Source organism: Mobula hypostoma, chromosome 22 (assembly GCF_963921235.1).
Source record: "Mobula hypostoma chromosome 22, sMobHyp1.1, whole genome shotgun sequence".
Taxonomy (NCBI): domain Eukaryota; kingdom Metazoa; phylum Chordata; class Chondrichthyes; order Myliobatiformes; family Myliobatidae; genus Mobula; species Mobula hypostoma.
Genome location: NC_086118.1, coordinates 41,097,951 through 41,117,582, shown reverse-complemented (window position 1 = coordinate 41,117,582; position 19,632 = coordinate 41,097,951). Strand labels below are relative to the sequence as shown.

Below are 19,632 nucleotides of genomic sequence, written 5' to 3'. Positions count from 1 at the left end.
AGGTAGGGAGTTGTCTATCCCAGCATGTGAAGACAGACTCTGGCGGATTGAGCGGACAAGACCAATGGAAGGTCCAACTGTCAAGAAGGCGGTCTCTGCAAGCGTCGTGGAACGTGTAGAGCAGGACAAGAAACAGAAGACGCCCTGGTCATCCACTGCACCTAGTCCCATCTCCAGCTGTCTCGACTCTGTCTTGCCACTGGATCCAGATGGGATTTGGGAAGAGAGAGTGAGGCTGACGCTGCGCAACTCTCCCTCACTTAAATCCAACTCACGTGCTAGTCTCGACGCCATCATAATGGTGTCGAGGTCCTCATCGACGTCGACAATGGACGAACACAATTTCTTTAAACTGTATTCATATTAAGTAACAAATTTTAAATCAGTACAGTATAAAGGGTAAAGGAAAATCAAACCTCTTTACAATCCAGCAAAGACAGAACAGGAAGTAGAAGACCATGGTGAGCAGATAAGCCAAAGAAGGGTTATAGTTCAAGCTCTTGTACACACCAAATTTATAATGCCCATAGAACATATAGGAATCTTCCATGAATCCCTGAAAAAAAATATTAATAATATTAAAAAGGAACAATTTAAAGACTCTTTTTCCTAATTTTAAAGGTTAAATTCTGATGCTGATTTGCTCTCTCAGACTGTACCTTGATATTTCAGTTGATAACTGAACTTCATGTCCTGGCTAATCATGGCAAGAACACCAACTGTACAGCTCCAACACCAATAAAACTATATCTTATGTTTGTATTTCCATCCACCTTCCTGATTGCTCACCCTACAAGTTATCAATTACCAAGTTCGTTTTATTAATGTGCATTTCCTACCTCCTTCCTAACCACTACACCAATGCTGAAGGCGTTATCTAATCTAGAGGGACAATTTTCCAAAAGCTAGACATTTTTATTTGCCATCAAAGAAAATGCTTGATCTTAACAGTGGCTGAGCTGCATTCATCTCTCACTCCCATCCACTGGACCCTCTGCCCCCATACTCCCACTCAATATATCCTCCGTTCTCCTTTCACCTTTCTAGACTGTTCATGTCGTCCTGATCTGCTCTCTAAGCACCCTGAATTACTCTTCACTTTCCCTTGGCACTCGTCAGCACAAATGTAGGTAACATAATTCTGTCCTTCACATCTCTCCTTTCCCAGCACATAACATTCCTCTTTCTAATGTATGTGTTCATCATTGAATTCGATAAACTGCTTATAATGACTTGCAGGGGCAGATTGGGTGACTATTTTGTGTAACATTCCTATTTGGCTCATAAGTATGGCGCTGCATTTTGGATGTCTTTTCACTTCAATTTCCACCCTGTTCTCACTCTGATATCTCGGTCCATCTCTACCAAACTGTTCCAATGAAGCTGAATGTTGGGTCACTGCTTCATCTTTCGTTTAGGTACATTACAATCTTCTGAACTCAACACTGAGGTCCATATTAGTGTAGTGGCAAGCATTAGAGACGTAAAGAATGAGGTCAAGAGGAGGCATGACAGAGAACAGTAGAATCAATTTTATTTATTTAGAGATACAACATGGGACAGGCCCTTCCAACCCAATATGAATCAATGCTTTGGCCATTTGATCTCACCTGATGCTCATTTCATCTCATTTTCTCTCCATCATAAAATAGTCTTATCCACTGCTTTTTCCCCAGTTATGGTGACCTGTTTCTCTCCATATACAGTTTTCTTACTCAATTTCAAAATCCTGGCAGCTACAGTGCTTGCATAGTTTAGCCTTTTCACTTTTGACCTATTTTTAAAATTCGGGATTTCATTCATTTTCTGCAATCCAAGTTTGATTTTGTTCTGTGATCTTACATAGTAACTTTTCATTGTTTCATTTTTGTTAAGACACACATTAAGCCAATGGTCAATGGAGTGGCTCACAGCACCCTACACTTGTTTCATAGCAAGAAATGGGTATTTCCAGAGAGTAAAATGCATGAACTGTTACATAATATTCCCATTCTTTTAAAATCTATTCCTTCATCAGTCAGGTTTTCTTCTATTTAGTCATTCAAGCTCTACAACCATGAATACAGAACAATTTGTTTTTGATTGGAATTGCTGCCCACACTAATTAGCTGACTTGCTTCATGAAACTATGGTTTACGAAATCATATAGAGAAATATCTTACAAGTCTCAATTAAAATCTACGTTTTAAATTAGAGGTGAGACCACAAAGTTTTAATCAGGATTTATGAGGCAGATATTTATGGATTCTGGGATTATATGGTATTCAAATTAGTGTTTTAATGCGTATACTGCTAAACTTCTGCATGTGTTCAGTCTTGGCTGCACTGATGTCTGATGTGCAGAAGCCTTAACTTCATACAACACCGTGGCTGGTTACGAATACACCATTTGGAAGCTGGCAGCTACTTATCTCTTAAGTGAACAACTGCTGAACCCAAGTGTATTTCATTTGAGTCACATTTTAAATTTAAATAACTTACTGTCCCAGAGAACAGATCCAGGATTTTGTCATAAAAAGAAACTAAGCCCTTTGGATGTTGATCATATCTGGAGCACTCAGGTGCTGAAAGAGAAACTGGAAACACAGATCGTTAATTAGATGTTTGCACCTAGTATTACTGAATGGACTCCAGCACCTTACTCGATTACAGTATATTTAAATATAGACGTATATAGAGAAGAGAGCTTATAGATGTTTGAACCATTACAACCAATGTCCATTTGAATTAATTTGAGAATTCACATCAGATTAAAATTATTACAACATCGCGGCCGGAATAGCTTATTCCATGAAGTATCTCAATCAATCAATCATTCATTCACTCAATCAATCAATAAACAAATGAATCAATAAAGTCCACCTTGAAGTCGTTAGAAGAGAAACAATATAAGAGCCTGCATTTGGTACTGATCAGAAATTCCCTTGATCTTTTCAATCCTATGATTATAAAGATAAGCATTTTGACAATTCAGATAATGTCGTATTGTAGAAATCGTTAAAATATAAATAATGGGCAAGGCATTCTGTGAATGCCTGTAATTAAATATGAAGATAAATCATCTTCTTAACTGAAGTACAGGTATTCCAACAATGCTTAGTAGATCATATGCTGCCTGGACCAAATCCACCTCTAAAATTAGCAATTCAGTAAATGAGAAGGTGCTTGGTTTGAGACTAATATTTGCAGTTTAGTTGAAGATTCGTGGAGCTGAGCTTCCAAAATATTGTACAGGTTATGTTCTTGAGGATGGCTTATGAATTGGAAATCCACAAAAGCAACATGGGAGTGGATTACAGCTGTGATGGAAGAGAAAGCAGGCACCAAATGGCCTCGCAAACTCAGAGGTGAGTAACAAGTGGAATCTGCTCAACCTTCTCAGCTCTGTTCAGCTCAACCCAGCCCAACTGGGCGAAAGGGCATGCAGAAATGCCCCATCCCACACAACAGAGGATGCCTGAATCACCACAACGGGCATCACATCCATCCTGCTGGTCTCCCATATGCTCACTTGTATTGTCCTTAAGTCAGGCAATCGTAACCTGGGGAGAATCTGACCAGCCACGGCCAATAGTCAATGGGACTAGGAGGAATAATAGTTCAGCATGAACTAGATGGGCCAAAGGGTCTGCTTCTGAGTTGTAGTGCTCAATGACTCAATGTAAAATTTAGAGAGTGAATAAAGAATGCTCCAATTGTTAGGAAGAATTCTTGACTAACTCTTCATGGCAGCTTCATGGTTATCTCAGCTTTGAACCAGCAAGCAGGGCAATTGAAATAGAAATAACATGGACTAATGCCTCCGAAAGTATTCCCTTTGAATTAAAATAAAACAAATGGAAACCAGAGAGATATTTCAAAATAAACAATAGCACCATGAATTAACTTGATCAGAAGCAAAAGCCAATAAACACAATGAGAAAAAACGTATATGTAAACAAAATCTCAGTTATATTTAATAACTTTGAAGTCCTCCATCACCTCAGATATTACTGCCAAATGATTGTTACACAAACCATTCCAAGAATAAATCTCTAAAATCATTGAATTCTGACAGCAATTTGTACATCCATTCATGTAGCAAGTGAAAGGGGTGGATAGTAATGCAGAGGCAAAGAAAATTAATCATTTTAATCTGTCACAGTTGAACAGTTTTTGCAATTGAACATGGACATGCATAGTATATTATTATGCATAATGATGGCATAAAATTTGACACATATCATAGACTCACTGTTCTTTAGGCGCTCCGTGTCTGTCTGAGTAAGGTCCATGTTGGTTATGTAGATAGAAGGCAGGAGCACAAAACCACTGACCAAAAGAAATGCCAAAAGATTCAGGAAAACCAAGAAACGAAGGAACGTGAAGTATGACTGGATGCCAGTCCCAAAGTGACCTAAGTCCAAAACACGTCGTGAAACAATAGATTAACGTAAGGTGCCATTCAAAATTATTTTGATTTTGAAAATTAAAGTGGACTCTTCAGTATAGTAGTTCTAACCAAAATGTCTTTTACACCTTCAAGAAAGTGCTTCAACATACAATATGTTTTTCATTTATTCCTAGAACAAATGGAAAATTAAATCTGTCATTATGTTCAGCATTCAATTAAGCCATGTTCAACTTCGGACTTTATAGCAAGGTAGGAACTGAATTACTCCATTTCCATCATCTATTGAGATTGTGCTGATCAGTCCATGATGTTTTCTCAATCCCTTCAGTAAACAAAGTTCTAAAAGCCTCATATTAAATACTCATAACAAAGATTTTTCTTCCTCAGTATTTTTGTGTGTATCTTATGGATTTTGGACTGCTAATCATGAAAATCACCATTAAATTTCCCTATCACACACTAGTTTTTGAAAAATAGAGGTATTCCACAGGGGTTTCTGCTGGGACCGATTCTTTTTATGTTATATGTCAAAGATTCCCAAATTGAGTGGCTTGTCATACAAAGAGTGTCTGATGGCTCTGGGCTTGTATTCACTGGAATTCAGAAGAATGAGGGGTGACGTCATTGAAACTTATCGAATAGTGAAAGGCCTTGATAGAGTGGATGTGGAGAGGATGTTTCCTATGGTGGGAGAATCTAAGACCAGAGCCTCAGAATAGAGGGGTGTCCTTTTAGAATGGAGATGAGGATGGATTTCTTTACACAGAGAGTGGTGAATCTGTTGGATTAATGGTGAATCTGTTGGATTAATTACCACAGGCAGCTGTGGAGACCAAGCTTTTATGTATATTTAAGGCAGAGGTTGATAGATTCTTGAATGGTCAGGGCATGAAGGGATACGGGCAGAAGGCAGGAGATTGGGGCTGGGAGGAAGATTGGATCGGCCATGATGAAATGGCGTAGCAGACTCGATGGGCCAAATGGCCTATTTCTGCTCCTATATCTTATGGGTCTTATGCTCCAATATCTGTTGGCATCTTCAGCTTAGTAATGAAAACCCTTGTTAGGATTTAGCCATCTTATCACACCTGCAGTAAGAGATGTATAAAGACAAAAAGCTTAAACACGTTAAACATTGCAACATTAAACTGAATCCAGTGCGTTAGTGGGAAAGAGCCATGAGCAGATTCCTTGTGTAAATGTTGAGGAACTGAAACAGACTTCTGCTTCCTTGTTGAACTTCAGGTGCAGCAGAAAATTGCTGGTAGAGTCAGCCAACAAGATCAGGGCCTCCACATTCTCTTGGGAGTCCCACATTTGATGGTATTCATGTTATGTGCCAACTGTTCCATGCAAAGTTGCTGGCATTTCCCAGTTAGTTCCACTGGAATCGAGTCCTCCATGCTCATTTCTCAGCAATAAAGACAGAGAAAGCTAGACATGCAGCATTTCCATAGAGAAAAGTATAATTACATTTCAACTTTGTAATTATGCACAACAATATTTCAGATCATCGAATTGAAGCTTTACTCCACAGGTACTACCTGATCTGGTAAGAATTGCCTGTATCTTCTATTTTTAGATAAGATTTCCAGCAGCTGTCATTTTGTATTTTTCTAGTTGCAAAGCAGCTGCTTTAAATTTATTTCTAAGATCAATCTTGTTTGCCTTCATGTGTTGGGCCCAACAGTTGATACACTTAGAAAGCTATTTCCTTGATTATTGAATGCAAAGGTCACTAAAGGTGCTTAGTATTAATGGATAAATGACAATTATTTTCATAATTCATTCCTTTATTTTTATGAACAATTCCCTGATATATATTATTCTCTTCATTAATCAACTAACATTCTCAATAAAACTTTGCAGACATCCCTTAATAACTAAGTTCATCCTACAATTCATCTGAACCTCATCATGTGTTCAATAACGGATAACAAGGGTTGTCCATTATTCTCTGCATTTACGAAATATTTAAAAACCAATTGCACAAGAATGCTTTAAAAATAATGCTCCCTTCTAACAGCTATATTCAGAAACTGGGACTGAGTTGCAGTAATGATCGATTTTCTAAATTATTTCCTCTCATGTGATACATACTGAAACTCCATTTCCAGCTTCTGACACTTTGTTCCTGACTGTGCTAAGAATGCAATTCCGCATAGAAGAAGTCACTAATACCTTCTATTTCTTTCAGTGACCTCTTCCACAGTTCTAACCAGGATATGGTGTTTCTCACTTCCTCCTGTAGCCTCCTCAGTGATTTCAGTTGGCTTTGCTTCCATATTTCCCAACTGCTGAGAACTTCTGAGACACATGTTCTCTTTTTCCTGAGCGAAAAGCAAAAGATCAATTCTTAGAACAAATAATGAGATTAAAACACACAAAGTGCTGGAGGAACTCAGCAAAGTCAGGCAGTATCTATAGAGAGGAATAAATAGTTGACACTTCAGGCCAACACAGTTCATCAGGACTGAAATAATGAGATTGATTGCTTACAGATTCATCTTTAATCATGCCTGGAAAGGAAAAATGTGATCTGAAGCCCTCATTTATTGTAGGGGACTCTTTACCAGAGATTATTATGAACTACTTACAGCCCAAAAATGAAGGCATTGGTAAGGCATTGTTGGATCCTGAGGTTTTTGTGATCCAAAGTTCTTTAGAAGTCAAGAACATGGTATAAAACTTGTTACTTATGATCATTTTATTAAGCGTTAGGAGAACAAAGGAAATGAAGGGAAGGAAGACAGCAAAGAGCAAAGAGAACCTAATGGTGGGGAGAAGAATGAAAACAAGGGAGAACAAATCAACAAAGATTGGCCCTCTTATATCAGACTGTTAATGGCACAAATTCCATTCAAATTCTATTGATTAAATTAATCAACAAGATAGCCACTATTCTAGTAATTCGATACTCACTAAAATGAAGAAGTTTCCAGAAAGATACAAGGAAACTGCAACTACTAAAGAATACACTGAATAATTTCACGTATATAGGTAATTATATAAAAATACAAGCAAGCGTATGAAATTAAACTACAAGAAAAATAACAGTTATATAGTCCAATCCAAAAGCATACTTGAGAGTTGTTAGTTACTAAAAGTTAATTCAATACATTTTTCCAATCAATATTTTCAATCTGTGGTTTTAAGTGTTCAAGGAAGGTTAAAATGTTTTCTGAAACAGGCACAGACAGTGATCCTGAAATAGTCAGGAAGGAAAAAAAGGATTTGTTTACTTGATTATCTGCATGTCTGAACCAGAGCAAAACTTCATACCATGGTTACGAGTCTGTAAACAAAAGTGATAAACAGATCAGATTTCTGTGACAAAGGATTACACACACTCCTTCCTTGAAAGGATACACGTTATTTCATCATCATCATTATGTGTCGTGTCGTACGACGTGGAGGATCATGGTCTTATAACCATGATTGTTCTTGAAAATTTTTCTACAGAAGTGCTTTGCCATTGTCTTCTTCTGGGCAGCATCTTTACAAAATGGGTGACCCCAGTCATTACCAATACTCTTCAGAAATTGTCTTCCTAGCATCAGTGGTTGCACAACCAGGAATTGTGATATGCACCACCTGCTCCCATGACTTCACGTGACCCTGAGCAGGGGGTGGGAGGCAGGGGGAAGCTAAGCAGATACTACATCCATAGGCTAGCAGGGGGAAAATGTGCCTTGCACCTCCTTTGGTAGAGACATGTCTCCACTCCTCCACCCAGCAAGTTATTTACCTTAGTACAAAAATCATCAGGGACCTCAGACGTGATAATAAATGATATCGTTTAGATTCCATTAATAATCTGAGCCATATGTTTGCAGATTTGTAGTACTAAAAACTTATGGTTAAGGCTTACAGATAAAATGATCAAGTCTATTAGTGGAATAACTGTGTTCCAGTTTAATGTTGCCAGAGGTATTATGTAGGAGCATATCTGAATAAATGCAATGGCCTACAAATTTTATTTTACATACATAGATTTACATTTAAGCACAATGGAACTTAAAACAACTGTCCTTTCAGTATTTATCTTCCTGACTAACTCCCAATCTCAACAAGTCAATCATCTCCCCACTCATCCATTAATTGTCTCGGCATGAAATAATACCCCCATTATGGTAATCACGTTCTCTCCATTGTCCTGAAGCACGGGTCATATCACTTCACATACCAGCCTCAACTGGCCATGACAGGCGACTGCTGAAGAAAAACCGTAGTGGGAATTTACTAAGAGCAGAGATCATGGATAATTAGAGTGGATGGACAATTTGGGAGCCAAGGCATTCAAGTGCTGATGGAACATTTGATGGCAGCACATGCGTTAAAATTTTTTGAATAATCCTGAGAATTTTGAAGACTGAGCCTCCCACCATCAACACCCAGGAAGAGTCATCATTAACTAGATATATAATTAAATTAACCACAATCATACCATGACTGTGAGCACAAGTTACATGCTAGGTGCAAGGTAATATGTGCTAAATGGCATGTCACTGCAAAGTGTTTCCAGTATCTACAAGGCATTGCGTACTGAACTATGTTGCAGTTGTATAAGTCACTGGTGAGACCGCACTTGGAGTATCCTGTTTCAGTCACCCTGTAATGGGAAAGGTGTGGTTAAACTGGAATGACTGCCGAAAATATTTAGGAGGTTGGTGCTTGGACATGAGGGCCCGGGTCACAGGGAGAGATTGGTCAGGAAAGGTCTTTGTTCGTTGGAGCGTAGGGGAATGAAGGGCAAATGCATGGAATGTTTGAAATTATGAGGATCATAGACAAGATGGGCATGGGTTTAGGGGGAGAGGGGAAGAATTTAATAGGGACTTGAGGGGCAACTTTTTCCACACAGAAGATGATGAGTACTTGGAATAAGCTACCAGAGAAGGTGGTTGAGGCAAATACAATAGTATCAGTTAAGAAGGAGATGGACAGGTACGTGGAAGGATGGGACTTAGAGGAATGCAGGACCAAATAGTTTTGGTGTGCATCACGGACAGCATGGACTAGATGGCCCAAAGGGCCTGTACACGTGCTGTATTGCTTTATGCTAGGAGTGTGATGGAATTCACTCCGCTTGCTTGGATGAGTGTTGCTCCACAACACGCAAGAAGCTCAGTTCCTGCCAGAACCTCATCCATCACCCATCACCCTAAATATTCACTCCCATTGTTTTCAGAGCACTCTGCCTGCTTAGAGTACAAAATGTACAGTTACGGATACAAACTGCACTGCAGTAACTCACCAAAGCTTCACCAAAAGCACTTCCCTAAAGTGAAATCTGTTACATCTAGAACAACAAAGACAGCAAACTCATCAGACTGCCACCACCTCCAAATTCAGCCTCTGACTCACAGTTTCTAACCCCAGGTTTTAATTTCAATGATTCTAAACCCAGGTTCTAACCTCACTGGTTCTGAACCCAGGTTCTGACCTCACTGGTTCTGAACCCAGGTTCCGACCTCACTGGTTCTGAACCCAGGTTCCGACCTCACTGGTTCTGAACCCAGGTTCCGACCTCACTGGTTCTGAACCCAGGTTCCGACCTCACTGGTTCTGAACCCAGGTTCCGACCTCACTGGTTCTGAACCCAGGTTCCGACCTCACTGGTTCTGAACCCAGGTTCTGACCTCACTGGTTCTGAACCCAGGTTCCGACCTCACTGGTTCTGAACCCAGGTTCCGACCTCAATGGTTCTGAACCCAGGTTCCGACCTCACTGATTCTGAACCCAGGTTCCGACCTCACTGGTTCTGAACCCAGGTTCCGACCTCACTGATTCTGAACCCAGGTTCGGACCTCACTGGTTCTGAACCCAGGTTCCGACCTCACTGGTTCTGAACCCAGGTTCCGACCTCACTGGTTCTGAACCCAGGTTCTAACATCATAGTCCTAAACCCAGGTTCGGACCTCACGAGTTCTAACCCCAAGTCCTAACATCAACAGTCCTAGGCCCAGTTTCTGACCTCACTGGTTCGAAACCCAGATCTGACCTGACTGGTTCTAACCCCAGGCTCTAACACCAGTGGTTCTAATCACAGATTCTGACCTCACTGGTCTAACCCCAGGAGCCCTCTACCAAACAGCAGTATAGGAGCATCTTCACTGCAAGGACTACAGTGGTTGAAGATGGTATCTCAAGAGCAGTCAACAATACCAATTGACAACCATATTCCTTAAATCAGTTTAGCTAAGAAGGTGATGTAAACTGAGAAATGGTACCCAAATGAAATTGAGTTGCATAAGCAACAATGCAGAACAGCTGACAACAGGAATTCTGCAGATGCTGGAAATTCAAGCAACACACATAAAAGTTGCTGGTGAACGCAGCAGGACAGCTGGCTATCTTTCACCAAGTTGATTAAATATAAATATAATCATTACTGTCCAATGAGGTAGGACTACTGTCCCATGGGGTAGGGAGGTGATTCAAATCCTGCCACAACAACAACCTCTTACTCAAGATCAGCAAGACCTAGGAGCTGATTTTTGACTTCAGGAGGAGGAAACCGGAGGTCCATGAGCCAGTCCTCACTGGGGGATCAGAGGTGGAGTTGGTCAGCAACTTTAAATTCCTCTGTATTATCATTTCAGAGGACCTGTCCTGGTCCCAACACGTTAATGTGATTATGAAGAAGGCACGACAGCACCTCTTCTTCCTTAGGAATTTGCGAAGACTTGGTATGACATCTAAAACTTTGACAAACCTGTTTAGATGTGTAGTGGAGAGTATATGGACTGGCTGAATCACAGCCTGGCATGGAAACACCGAGGCCCTTGAATGGAAAAAAAAGTAGTGGATGCATCCCAGTCCATCGTAGGTCAAGCCCTCCCCACCACTGAGGACATCTACATGCAGCACTGTGGCAGGAAAGTAGCATTCAGCATCAGGTACCCAATTCTTTCTCTCTCCTCACTGCTGCTATCAGGAAGAAGCTACGAGAGCCTCAGGACTCACAACACCAGGTTCATGGACAGTTATTGCCCTTCAACCACCAGGTTCTCGAACCAAAGGGGAAACTTCAGTCAACTTTACTTGCAGCATCACTGAAATGTTCCGACAATCTAAGGACTCAGTTTCAAAGACTGTTCATCTCATTTTCTCGATATTTATGTATGTATTTATTTACTTATTTATTTATTATTTCTTCTTTCTTTTTGTATTTACACAGCTTGTATGCCCAGTTAGTGCCATCATTCATTATTGGATTTATTGAGTATTCCCGCAAGAATTAAATCTTAGGGTTGTATATGGTGACATATATATCCTTTGATAATAAATTTACTTTGAACTTTGAACTTTAGAACTAACCTCTCTTTCTTTCTCTTTGCCATTGTGAAAGGAAGTTCTCTCAGAGCTTGCTTACAATCCACAAGTAGATCCTCCTCATCATATGTGAATTCGGAAGTTGAAAGCTCAGTTGAGTTCTCAATGGAGGACCGACGTTTATCTTGGGAAGTCACAGATTTTGATCTTCTTTTCACTGATTGGTTACTTGGAAGTTGCTGGTAAATGCTGGTTTCACAGTAGGATTGATTGGAAATATTCAATGAAGAGTTCCCATCTGTTAGGAAAAAAGCAAACACATATTCACTGACAAGAGAAAACCTGCAGATGCTGGATATTCACATATTCACTTATCAAGTAACCATCTGGTTAATACTTTGTCACTTTGTTTTCCTTTTCAAATCTTTTATTATTATTGTCCAAAATTAACACGAGTACATCGAAGTAAGCAACACTTACTTACTCTCAAGAAAAAAATAATTATTTTAAAGATTGAAAAATTTTTTGGTGATAATAAAAAAAACCTACTAAGCAGGAAAAGGTGGGGGAGAAAACCCCATTAGGTGTTCAACCCTGGAGCCATGCATCATACAAAAAGCTTCTAAAGATAAACATCAAACCGCCAGCAAGAAAAAAAAAGTACCAAAAATTTACAATTATATCGTGGAGGAAATCTATCAATTAACTCAAATGATAATAACGAGCAAATGAACCCCATCTTTTCTCAAAATCAAATATAGGTTCAAAGGTTCAACTTCTAATTTTCCCCAAACTAAGACATAGCATCACTTGAGAGAACCATTGTGACAAAGTGGGAGCTGATGTATCCTTCCACTTCAACAAAATGGCCCTCCTAGCTATCAACGTAACAAATGCAATGACATGTTGGTCAGACACAGAGATACCACGGATATTTTGTGGCCAAGTGGTTAGGGCATTGGACTAGCGACCTGAAGGTTGTGAGTTTGCGCCTCAGCTGAGGCAACGTGTTGTGTCCTTGAGCAAGGCACTTAATCACACATTGCTCTGCGACAACACTGATGCCAAGCTGTATGGGTCCTAATGCCCTTCCCTTGGACAACATTGGTATCGTGGAGAGGGGAAGACTTACAGCATGGGCAACTACCGGTCTTCCATACAACCTTGCCCAGGCCTGCGCCCTGGAGAGTGAAGACTTTCCAGGTGCAGATCCATGGTCTCACAAGACTAACGGATGCCTTTAATTAATTAATTATTCCAAAAAGCACAGTTAATTTGTTAGGTTGTAAATTAATTTTAAGTGCTTTAGAAATTGTTGAAAAAAAACTGATTTCCAGAACTGTTCCAGTATAGAACAAGACCAAAACATGTGTGTCAACGTAGCTGTCTCAGTTTTACACCTATCACAATAACTATCAACTACTTTGTCACTTTAAAACAAAAAAAATGCTCAGTCATTATTAGTGCAGATCAGAAAATCTACACTCAGTACCCACTTTATTAAATACATCTGTATACCTTCTCGTTAATGCATATATTTAATCAGCCAATCATGTGGCAGCAACTCAAAACATAAAAGCATGCAGGCATGGTCAAGAGTTGCTGTTGTTGTTCAGACCAAACATCAGAATGGGAAAGAATTGTGATATCAGTGACTTTGACTGTGGCAGAGTGGTTTGAGTATCTCAAAACCTGCTGGTCTCCTGGGATTTTCACACTCAGTCTCCAGAGTTTAGAGAGAATGACGTGAAAAACAAAAAAAAACGTCCAGTGAGTGTCAGTTCTGTGGACAAGTGTTTTGTTAATGAGAAAGGTCAGAGGAGAATGACCAAATTGGTTCAAGCTGACAGGTAGGTGACACTAGCTCACATAACCAAGTGTTACCACAGCTGAATGCGTGTTTCTGCATGCATGTGTAGGAGAGCATCTCTGAGCACACAACACATCGAATGCTACAGCCTCGGAAGATCACAAACATACAGGAGGTACCTAATAAAGTTACAAATATATATATTGGAGTCAGTGATTAATTGGAAGTTAATCATTGCATGGAGCCTGCTTCATTAGTTATCGTTCACTGCTATATATTGTATATATTGTATTCAACAAAAAAATGACCAACAATTGGTCATTTTAAAATTTTCCAAGGCATCCTACAGGATTATTATTCAAATCTTAACATGCCATTAAGAAAAGAGGGTAGTAGAGAGGGGAATTTACCAGTTTAGGACAAACACAGCTGATGTCTTGGCTGTCAAGGATGGAAACATTGAATGGAAGTATACCTGAAACTTGGAGGCAGTTACAGAGGTAGAGAGAGGTAAGACCATCAAGAGATTTAAACGTAAGAATTAACACATACTGGTCAGTGAATAAAGAGATGTTTGGTGCTCAGCTGTAGCTCAAGTAAGTACCAATCCCTTATTAAAAAAAATAAAACTGCAAATGTTAGAAATCTGAAATGAAAACAGATAATGATGAAAATGCTCAGCAGATCAAGGAGCATCAGTGGAGACAAGAATAGAGTTAACATGTCAATTTATTGACCTTTTCTAAAGTGTTCTAAAGAAGTGTCATGGACTTAAAATGTTAACTCTGTTCCTCATACCACAGATGCAGACTGATTGCCTGGGTATTTTCAACATTTCCTGTTTTTATCAAAGCATCAAACTTCAGTCCCCTGACACTTTGGCTCCCAGACATAATATATTATCCAAGCCATGGGCTGCAGGGAATCTGGAAGTTGTGGTCAACATCTGAAACTGTTAATAATTTACGGTTGACAATTTGTGACTATAACAATGGTGTTCAAAATAATTATACAATGAAACTGAAATCAAAATGTATAAAACTCAGACATCCTGAGGTTGCTGTGGATGGAAGCCTTCTTCTAAACAAGATAGTCTGTTGAAGTCTTGCAGATGGTAATCATTTGCAATCACCAACTTGTCAAGAACTATAATCATGAATGCACTATTTTCTCTTAAAAATCCTCAATGAAACCGAGTTGAATGAGGCATTTTACTTAGACAGTAACCCACAATTATTCTTAACAAATGACCGGCCATAAAGAATTAATGTTACATATAAAGCTTTACTCCCTTAGGATAACTATTTCACAACTCAAAACTATCTTAAACTAATTAGTGCAAAGTTTTGTTATGGATGATTCAATTTTTATTTTAAAACATATGGTTTAGGAGCAGAATTGGGCCATTTAGCCCATCGAGTCTGATCCATTTTTCCTCACAGCCTCAGTCTCCTGCCTTCTGCCTGTATCCCTTCATGCCTGACCATTCAAGAATCTACCAAGCTCTGCCTTAAATATACATACAGATTTGTCCTCCACAGGTGCCTGTAGCAACAAATTCCACAGATTCACCATTCTTGGGCTAAAGAAATTCCTCCTCATCTCCATTCTAAAAGGACACCTCTCTATTCTGAGGCTGTGTCCTCTTCTCTTAGGCTTTCCCACCATAGGAAACATCTTCACCACATCCAATCTATTGAGGCCTTTCACCATTCGATGGGTTTCAATGAAGTCACCTTCATTCTTCTGAATTCCGGTGAATACAAGCCCATACCCATCAAATGCTCTTCATATGACAAGCTGTTCAAACCCGGAATCATTTTCATGAAGATATCAATCTTATAATGCCATGATCCGAAAATTGTTTGGATTGACTCTAGCATTATAGTGTCATAGAACACTATAGTATTGAAACAGGCCCTTCAGCCGATCTAGTCCATGCCAAAGCATTAAGATCATAAGACATGGGAGCAGAATTAGGCCATTTGGCTCATCGAGTCTGCTCCGCCATTTCGTCATGGCTGATCCATTTCCCTCTCAGCCCCAATCTCCTGCCTTCTCCCCGTATCCCGTCATGCCCTGACTAATTGAGAATCTATCAACCTCTGCCTTAAGTACGCATACCCAGTGAGTTGGCCTCCACAGCCACCTGTGGCAACAAATTCCACAGATTCACCACTCTCTGGGAAAAGAAATTCCTCCTCATCTCCATACTAAACTTGCTCCTCTATTCTGAGGCTGTGTTCTCAGTCTCAGACTCCCCCAACATGGAAAGCAAACTCTCCACATCCACTCTATCGAAGCCTTTCAACATTTGATAGGTTTAATGAAATCCCCACTTATTCTGACTTCCAGTGAGTACAGGCCAAGAGCCATCAAAAGCTCCTCATACGATAAACCTTCCATATCAAGGACTGGTGTATGCTCTGTCCGCCATAGAAAGCAGGATCTCCCAGTGGCCACACATTTTAATTCCACGTCCCATTCCCATTCTGATATGTCTATCCACGGCCTCCTCTACTGTCAAGATGAAGCCACACTCAGATTGGAGGAACGACACCTTATATTCCGTCTGGGTAGCCTCTAACCTGATGGCATGAACATTGACTTCTCTAACTTCTGTTAATGCCCCACCTCCCCTTCGTACCCCATCTGTTATTTATTTATTTATTTATTTATTTGTTTGTTTATTTACTTCTTTCTCTCTCTCTCTCTCTCTCTCTCTCTCTCCTTTTTCTCCCTATGTCCCTCTCACTATTACCCTTGCCCATCCTCTGGGCTTCCCCCCTCCCCTTTCTTTCTCCCTAGGCCTCCTGTCCCATGATCCTCCCATATCCCTTTTGCCAATCAACTTTCCAGCTCTTAGTTCCATCCCTCCCCCTCCTGTCTTCTCCTATCATTTCAAATCTCCCCCTCCCTGTCCCACTTTCAAATCTCTTACTACCTCTTATTTCAGTTAGTCCTGACGAAGGGTCTCAGCCCGAAACATCGACTGTACCTCTTCCTAGAGATGCTGCCTGGCCTGCTGCATTCACCAACAGTTTTTATGTGTGCTACTGGTGTTAATTTAAATATTTAAATTCTTTAAAAACTCTTTAAAAAGTTAACTTTAAATTAAGATTATTTGTTCTTGATTTGTTTTCTATGAGGATTCTTCATATTGACTGGCTTTTAGGTCACCTTCATATCATGATTGCTATATGTCAGAAATCTCCTGTAACTGACATCAGAATACAATTCATGCCAGAAAAGGTGAAATCCATTGAACAGATATTTAGAACCTTGTGGGTGACTTTATTTAGGATCAGTGGTGAGTTCCATCGCTCAGTGTGGCTGATAGAAAAGATTAAAGTTAAACATTAAAGATTAGCTTCATTTGTCATGTGTGCATCAAGACAGACAGTGAAATGCATGATTTGCTTCAAAGACCAACACAGTTCAAGATGAGCTCAGGGCCACTTGCAAGTGTCGTTACGCTTCTGGAGTCAACAAAGCATATCCACAACTTAGTAACCATCACAGTATGTCTTTAGAAAGTGGGAGGAAATCGGAGCATTCAGTCTCAGAGTGAGTGTACAAACTCACTACAGATAGCAGCTACAATTGAACCTCAGTATTACAGCTGGCTCTGTAAAGCGATGTTCCAACTGCCACACTACCGTGCTGCCCAATTTGCATCACTGTCTCTTCCTTCTCAACTCAACGTCAAATCAACACCACCCATAGTCCATGGAGCAGAGTGGTTGGAGACAGGCTTAATCCCAAAACATCACCGTCCAAATATTCTACCCTAAGGAGGAAAAGTCAGCTTTCTTATGTTTTGACAAAAAGGGATAAGCTATTTTTTATTTGTTCTAGATACAAGTGACCCCAGGGTTATGCCACTTCGGATAATGAAAATTTACCCTTTAAAAATCCACAAAGCACTACCAAAAAAATCTGGGATACCAAATGAAAACTCACTCTTACTAAATTTATCTCAAAAAAGGAAAAGAAAGAAAGAATATCTTTCAGCTTGCATTCCTTGACACACAGGCAGATGACACAGGGGTGTGGCTTCATATTAAGAAAAGTTCTGACGTGAACCATTTTCTTGGAACACAAACCACTTCCCCCAACCTCCACAAATCTGTAACCTAGCGTTGCCTCTATGTGTGACAAAGTCTTCACTTCATCACAGTGTTACTCAGTCCAATTAGCCCACACATTCGCATTCTTGACTTTGAGACCAAATTGTTCATATTACAGACGATGGGGGGCACCAGCACTGATTGCCCATGCCTATTTGCCCTGAAATGAATGGTTTGGCAGGTCATTTAAAAGGACATTTATTTTCATTCCTGATTTTTAACTTCTTACATTTAAATTCCATAGCTGCCATAGAGGAACTTGAATCATTCCTTTAGTTCAATAATCCTGACCACTAAAATATTATGCCTGTAATACAACTCACTTTTGACCTCTTTCATCCACCTTCCAATATGTAATTGCATTACTTTACAATTTTTGAGTGTTGTTTAGGTAAAGTATTTTAAATAACAAAGTAATAAAGTTTAAGAGAAATACTAAGAAGGGCAGCAAGATCATAGTAACAGCACAATCTGCATTTCCCTCCAAGGCCACACATCATCCTGACTTGGAAATACATTCAACGACCACTTTATTAGGTACCTTCTGAACCTAATAAAGAGGATGCTGAGTATATGCCTGTGCTCTTGTACTGCTCTCTGTAGCCCATCCACTTCAAAGTTCAATGTGTTGTATGTTCAACGATGCTCTTCTACACCATTCTCTGTAAGCTGTCCGTGTGCGTGAAAATCTCACGAGATTAGCAGTTTCTGAAATACTCAAACCACTCCATCTGGCACCAACTATCATTCCATGGTCAAAGTCACTTAGATCACATGTCTTCCTCATTCTGATATCTGGTTTGAACAACAACCGAACCTCTTGACCATGTCTGCATGCTTTTGTGCATTGAGTTGCTGCCACATGATTGGCTGATTACATATTTGCTTTCATGAGCAGATATACAGGTGTAACTAATAAAGTGGCCACTAAGTTCCTTCATCATTGCTGGGTCAAAATCCTGGGATCTCCTTCTCTGTCAGCATTGTGGGTATAACCCCGTATGAAGCACTGTAATCCTTCAAGAAGGCAGGTCACTGCCACTTTCTCAAGAGAAATTAAGGGAGGGTGTTTAAATATTGGCTCAGCCTGTGAAATCCACATTCCTTGAATAAATGAAGAAAAGTACTTGAGAACCAGTTTTCTCATCATTTTCTCTGTGGGGAAAAAAATAGATAGCAACCACAGAAAACAGAGGCAGAAAAACTGTAGAAAATTTGTCAATACAATGCCAGCTATGTGGCTTGCTCACACTTTGGGCTGTCAAGTACAAGGAGTAGTTGTAGTCAGTAAGTTGCTGGTGACTACGTTCGAGAGAAGTCGAGTGTGATAAAACATAATAATGGAATTCAATATTCTATTCTAATAAAGTAAAACCCGTGGCTTTTATGAAATTACCTTTTTAAAAAAATGTAAAGCCAATTGAGATTCAATTATGATTGTGCTAAATGTATTAGAGAAACCATACACTTTGAAAACAGCCCGTTTACTGTCTGATATCAGTATTGCATCACTTAAAGTTTCAGTTCAAGGTAGTAAATGTCCGACCCACCTGATTCTGCATCAAATATGTCTTCAGTTCCTTGCTCCATGTTCCGAAACTATTCCTATGAGCGTTTGCAAATACTGGACTAGATCTTCTTTGGAGAGGCAACATTACCACTCAGCCATCACTCAAAACATAGCCATTCCTGGTAGTTCTATAAAGTCAGCAGCCAAATCATCATGTGACAGGAAACAGAAACACCACACAACTTCCCCAAATAGATAACAACTGTTGCATGAAATGTGGCTACCATGCAGAGCAATCTGCACAGGAACTTCTGAACTTAAAGGTTATAATTGAACTGCAAGTCATTTCCCTGCCCCATCTTTTGTTCGGCTTCCTGCATTTTCTAATACGGCGCAATAGAAGCTCATGTTTTGAGAACATTTTATAATTTCCAGCACTCAGTATTAAATTTATTTTTGGCTTCAGCAGCTATTAGTGGACCATCCTGCCATATTTCCTACAGCTTATCTC

At 39.8% G+C, this 19,632-nt stretch overlaps 1 protein-coding gene across 4 annotated transcripts in view; it reads right to left on the bottom strand.

Annotated features, from left to right (window-relative positions):
• LOC134360307 (transmembrane channel-like protein 7) overlaps positions 1 to 19,306 on the bottom strand; it is a 55,928-nt gene extending 36,622 nt beyond the window's left edge. For 3 of the 4 annotated variants that reach the window (XR_010021312.1, XR_010021313.1, XM_063074521.1), the window contains exons 1-6: positions 19,162 to 19,306; positions 11,717 to 11,969; positions 6,575 to 6,723; positions 4,235 to 4,396; positions 2,482 to 2,576; positions 417 to 556 (exon numbers count right to left, since the gene is read on the bottom strand). Coding sequence is in view for 2 of the 4 variants with exons in the window: in XM_063074521.1 (XP_062930591.1) it covers positions 417 to 556; positions 2,482 to 2,576; positions 4,235 to 4,396; positions 6,575 to 6,723; positions 11,717 to 11,969; positions 19,162 to 19,201 (839 nt within the window). In the remaining 2 variants the exon portion in view is untranslated. Of the gene's footprint in view, positions 1 to 416; positions 557 to 2,481; positions 2,577 to 4,234; positions 4,397 to 6,574; positions 6,724 to 7,635; positions 7,689 to 11,716; positions 11,970 to 19,161 lie in introns of those variants that run through there. The other variant, XM_063074522.1, reaches the window with a different exon arrangement.
• Positions 19,307 to 19,632: the final 326 nt, after the last annotated feature.